The sequence below is a fragment of the Anopheles aquasalis genome, chromosome 2 (assembly GCF_943734665.1).
Source record: "Anopheles aquasalis chromosome 2, idAnoAquaMG_Q_19, whole genome shotgun sequence".
Classification (NCBI taxonomy): domain Eukaryota; kingdom Metazoa; phylum Arthropoda; class Insecta; order Diptera; family Culicidae; genus Anopheles; species Anopheles aquasalis.
The window spans coordinates 28,215,001-28,220,000 of record NC_064877.1 but is presented as its reverse complement, the minus strand read 5'-3'; the positions used below and the strand labels follow the sequence as shown (position 1 = coordinate 28,220,000).

Here is a 5,000-nt window from a genome sequence, read left to right as displayed (position 1 = left end):
TCAGGATAAGGCATCATTTGAAAACGTTGCAAAGAGAGAGAATAAAACGGAAGTAATTGAAGAGACAGAGTGAGTAAATAATAAGACATAAAGAGAAACAAGCCGATACATGATACAAAGAGGAAAGAAACAAAAAAAACACAAAAGAAACCAGTGAACGTAGTCAAGCGAGAAGAAACAGATAAATATTCCAGTGCCAGTGCTATTTTTAAAGACAAGTAGAAAAAAGAAATCAAAGTTGAGAAGAAAAAACGGAGTGATGGACGGGGAGAACCCGAGGCAGACAGTGGCATACGAAAATCAGAAATCAACGCAACTGTAAGCCGTTCAGAGTTAAAAGTTACCGATTACAACTAGTAGCAGTGAAGCCGCGTAGCACGGGAGATGTCGGCGAGGGGGTTTATTAGTGACAGCAGCTGGGCATAGATTGAATCAAACCCCAGGAAAAGAGTGATCAAAAAAACCCATGGAATGAGTAGCTAAACGTGACAAACGGCGGGATTGGGAGGATGCGGCAACAGCCCGTACACCGCGTAATTGATGAGATGAGAAACGATGTATATTTTAAACTAAATGTGTGTATAAAACCAGCAAAAACTGTGGAAATGCCCGAAAAAGAAAAGAAATATATGTAATGTAAATTCTATTTAAAAACTACTCTCTTTCTCTTGTTTGTCCAACAATCGGATCGTGGTCGTAGCGGTCGTTTCAGTTCAAACGGGGCCTTGCCCACACTCATAGATGGGACTGCTGCAGAGAAAATTTTATCTCGTGGACAAATTTATTAGCCTTAATTTTAATAATTTTTTAAAACTCATTTTTTTACTAAAATCGTCGTGGTGCCATTTGTTTTTTGCGGCCTCAACTCCAGAAAATGCAGGATCCAGCCGGATTCAGCGCCCCTGACACCACCCTTTGCGTTCGCGATCTTTAGCCCTCGTACCCGCTCGATTGGACACTCGGCTCACGAGAGAATTGAATAAACATCCAAGGATTCAAGGAAGGAAACTTTTGTCGGCTGCGCTGGAACAAAACCTCGCCTAGCTCCGTTGCCGAAATCCGATGATGGAGGCGCCAGGTAAACACTTATTTCGAAATAAAACCAGCTCCGTCGATTGTCAAATTTTCCTTCATTTTTCTAAACCACTTTGACAGCGCTTTGTTTTGGCCAGCGTTTTGTTTTGTTCCAATCGTTCGTACAGTGGTGGTCGCGAACAAACAAATCCCCGATCAAGCATGGATTGCAGGTGCGCCTTGGTTTGAAGAATTTCGCTTGGTGGTTACTTAAAAACAGCGGCAAGTGAACACGATGACGCTGTCCGACTACATCGGGGCACTATCGGAGAACCCGTACTTCGGGGCCGGCTTTGGCCTGTTCGGAGTCGGAGCCGGTGCCGCGATGTTACGTAAAGGCGTACAGGGCGCGATGATCCTGTTCCGGCGCCACTACATGATCACGCTGGAGGTGCCGTGCCGAGACAAGTCCTACCAGTGGCTGCTCCAGTGGATCACCCAGAAAGGTGCCCGCCAAACGCAGCACCTCAGCGTCGAGACATCTTTTGAGCAACGTGATACGGGCCACGTAAAGACCCGGTACGACTTCATTCCCTCCGTTGGAACTCACATAATGCGGTATGGTGGCACCTGGATCAAGGTGGATCGTGCCCGGGAACAGCACACGCTCGATCTGCACATGGGCGTCCCGTGGGAAACGGTACAGCTGACCGCGTTCGGGCGCGATAAGCAGCTTTACTTTCGCATCCTCGAGGAAGCACGCCAGCTGGCACTGAAGAACACCGAAGGCAAAACCATCATGTACACGGCCATGGGTTCCGAGTGGCGCCCTTTCGGTCATCCACGGAAACGAAGACCACTGCGCTCGGTCGTGCTGGATGACGGTGTGTCCGAGCGCATCTTGCGCGATTGCCGTGAGTTTATCCAGAATCCCGGCTGGTACGCTGAACGAGGAATCCCTTATCGACGCGGTTACCTGCTGCACGGACCACCGGGCTGTGGCAAATCCAGCTTCATCACGGCACTCGCCGGAGAGATCGAGTTCGGTATCTGTCTGCTGAACCTCTCGGAACGTGGCCTAACGGACGATCGGTTGAACCATCTGATGAACGTCGCTCCGCAGCAATCCATCATTCTGCTGGAGGACATTGATGCAGCGTTCGTTTCGCGCCAGGATACGCTCCAACAGAAGGCCGCCTTCGAGGGACTGAATCGGGTCACGTTCAGTGGGCTGCTGAATTGTCTCGATGGCGTAGCGTCCACCGAGGCGCGCATCGTCTTCATGACCACCAACTACCTCGAGCGGCTCGATCCGGCCCTCATCCGGCCGGGCCGTGTCGATGTGAAGGAGTACGTAGGCCACTGTTCACGCCACCAGCTGGAGCAAATGTTCCGCCGGTTCTACAGTGGCACGGATGCTGAAGCGAATGCTCGGCTGTTTGCCGAAAAGGTGGCGGCTGACGGTCGAAACGTTAGTCCAGCCCAGATTCAGGGTTACTTCATGGTGCACAAGGTGTCCGACCAGCAAACCGTGCTCGATAACGTTGCTAGCATCTGGGAAAGTTCATGAGTGCTGAAGGGGGAACCGGGAACTGGGGTCTGAAGAATGTAAAGAGACATTTAATAGAATTAAAACAAAAACACACTCCCGACGGTTAGTTAATGAGTTTCGAATGCGTTTATCGATTTTTTATCCTATTCAATACATACATAGGTGCTGGCTGCTTTTCTAACGTTCGCCGACTAATTACTAGAACGACCCAACTTGTACTATTGCATTTCTAATTTTACTGAACATTCCCAATGAATGGTGCTGTGAAAGAGCTTCGAAAGCGGTCCATTCCGCGCGCCTCCGGAGCTCTTTCAGTCTCTTCCAATAACTTTCGTATGGGATATTCTGTGTCATAACGTAAAACCGTGCGAACTAAACGCGCTAACGTATGCAAGCTAAGCGGGCCACAATAACCCCACTCCGTACGCTCTGTGTGCCAGAGGTCGCACAGATAGATAAAATGAATAAATAGTGGATCAGAGACCGACTCTGGGATCGGGACAGGGACCCGGACCGAGCTATCGCCTCCTTTGGAGATAGTTTGTGGCTATCGTGTTGAAATGAGTAAACACGTAAACACCTTAACCTTATAGAGACACTACCATGACCATGAGTGGCCACCAGTGCGGATTTAGGCGGAGAAGGGCGAAATCCACCGGAATTTGTCCTTCGACGAGGACTCGTGCAGCTCCTGCGGTGGCAGATCGTAGTGGTAAAAGTTACACTCGACCTTGTTGACGCAGTGCCGACCGAAGCGGCACATCTTCGGATGATAGAACGGACACTGGGTGTTGCTGCAGTGTGGATAGTACTTGCACAGCGGCGGCAACGGTTTCGCGCTGATCGTTTTGTAGTTTTGCACCGGAACCACCGACGATGCTGCGGAAAGAAGAGAAGGAAATCAATCAATACACTCACAAGAAGGATCCCCTTTTTACGGATGCTTACCTAACGGTGGTGCCGATACTCCGGACCCAGATGCGTTCGCACCCTTCGTGTGCATAAAGTTACAATCGAGCCGGTGGCAGGTTTGGTCGTACTTGCACATGGGATGCAGATAGAGGCACTTGTCGCCGAACTTGCAGCCCGGAAATGCCTTGCACGGGGTGCTTGGATGAAGGAATTCGCACGCATCGCCCTGGCGACAGCTCGGGAAGTATTTGCAACGTTCCTTCGATCCGCTACTGCTGTTAACACTATTGCCACCTTTACCAGTCTTACCGTCTACTCCTCCGGATACCGACACGGCACTCAACACTGCAAGCAGAACAGAAGAAGGGGAAACAAAAATCGAATTAATCGGTCTACCCCGGTACCTGGGACCTGGACTTACATGGAGGAATATCATCAAATTTACGACTAGATTCGAGCTTCTTAATCTTCCGCCCCGGGGATGGCAGGCGGCCACGCGATTCTCCCCGTTGTTCTCGGAGATCGCGCCTCGATGCCGAAGATCCCCTGGTCGTTCGATCTCGGTCTCGCTCTCGGTCCTCACTGTCACCACGCTGCCGGCTACGACCACGAGCTGACTGCTGCTGTTGCTGCTGCCGTTCATCGGTACGGCCCCGGCTGGACCTTCGCTCACGATAATCATCGTCACTTTCCTGCCGCTCGTCTTCATCCGTCAGATCGAACTGAATCGGTGAGACACGCTTCCGTTTGCGTGAAGCCGGTTCCATTCGATCGTAGTCCGTCTTGGACATGTAGATCGGTGACGAGGACACACTCTCGTCCATCAGTTCCTTGGTGCGCTGCAGTAGTAGCTCGTTGAGATGCGATGGTGAACTGTTGTTGGCACCGCCCGTACCCGCATTGCGCGATGATCGCGAAGGTCGCACCGAAGCGCGGACCGGTTCCGAAGAGGGTGATGGTGGACTACGATGACGGGATTGCGTTGTTCGCTGACGCTGATAGTCGCTGGTGTACCGATCGCGCCGTTCCGGGGGTTCCGGGCTTAGTGAAGGTGTGCGATCCCGTGTGGAGTTTGAAGATCGCGGTGAAGTGGATGCTGGTGCTGGTGGTGGTGGCGGTGCTGCTTTCGGTTTCGGTTCGGATCGGCGCTGACCACGAGGAGACGATGACCGATGGAGTGGGCCATCGTTCGAGGGAGACGCAGAGGATGGCGGAGGTTGGGATACTGGTTTCTCTCTAAATCGTTCCTTGCGCTTCTTGAGCGTCTCCTCCAGTTCCTTGTTATCCTTCGTAGGCGATTGTCGGCCACGTTGCGGTGGCTGCTGTTGCTGCTGTGAAGGTTGACGTCTCAACCCAATCCGCTCTTTAACAGGAAGCCTCGCTTTGGTGCTTTGGCCGGACGAAGTGGCCGGTGGCGGTGGAGGAGTGTGGCTTGGTGAAACCGGGCCAGTCGCCCCCGGACTGTCATCGATCGGTTTCGTCTCTCCGCCTCCATCTTTCCCTTTAAATGCACCATCCAATG

The 5,000-nt window shown here is 51.8% G+C and overlaps 2 protein-coding genes across 2 annotated transcripts in view; one reads left to right on the top strand and one right to left on the bottom strand.

The window, feature by feature from the left end:
• The first annotated feature begins 1,207 nt into the window (after window positions 1–1,207).
• Window positions 1,208–2,672, top strand: LOC126569513 (mitochondrial chaperone BCS1). Its single transcript, XM_050226663.1, has one exon. It carries the CDS (start codon window positions 1,310–1,312, stop codon window positions 2,582–2,584), a length of 1,275 nt encoding a protein of 424 aa, XP_050082620.1. The 5' UTR covers window positions 1,208–1,309; the 3' UTR covers window positions 2,585–2,672.
• A 131-nt stretch (window positions 2,673–2,803) lies between these two features.
• The window catches only part of LOC126569512 (zinc finger CCCH domain-containing protein 14), a 4,610-nt gene continuing 2,413 nt past the window's right edge, over window positions 2,804–5,000 (bottom strand). The window contains exons 2-4 of the mRNA XM_050226662.1: window positions 3,900–5,000; window positions 3,515–3,823; window positions 2,804–3,445 (exon numbers count right to left, since the gene is read on the bottom strand). The exon at window positions 3,900–5,000 is cut by the window's right edge and continues 2,200 nt beyond it. Of these exons, the coding sequence (XP_050082619.1) occupies window positions 3,198–3,445; window positions 3,515–3,823; window positions 3,900–5,000 (1,658 nt within the window). The 3' untranslated portion in view covers window positions 2,804–3,197. The remainder of the gene's footprint in view (window positions 3,446–3,514; window positions 3,824–3,899) is intronic.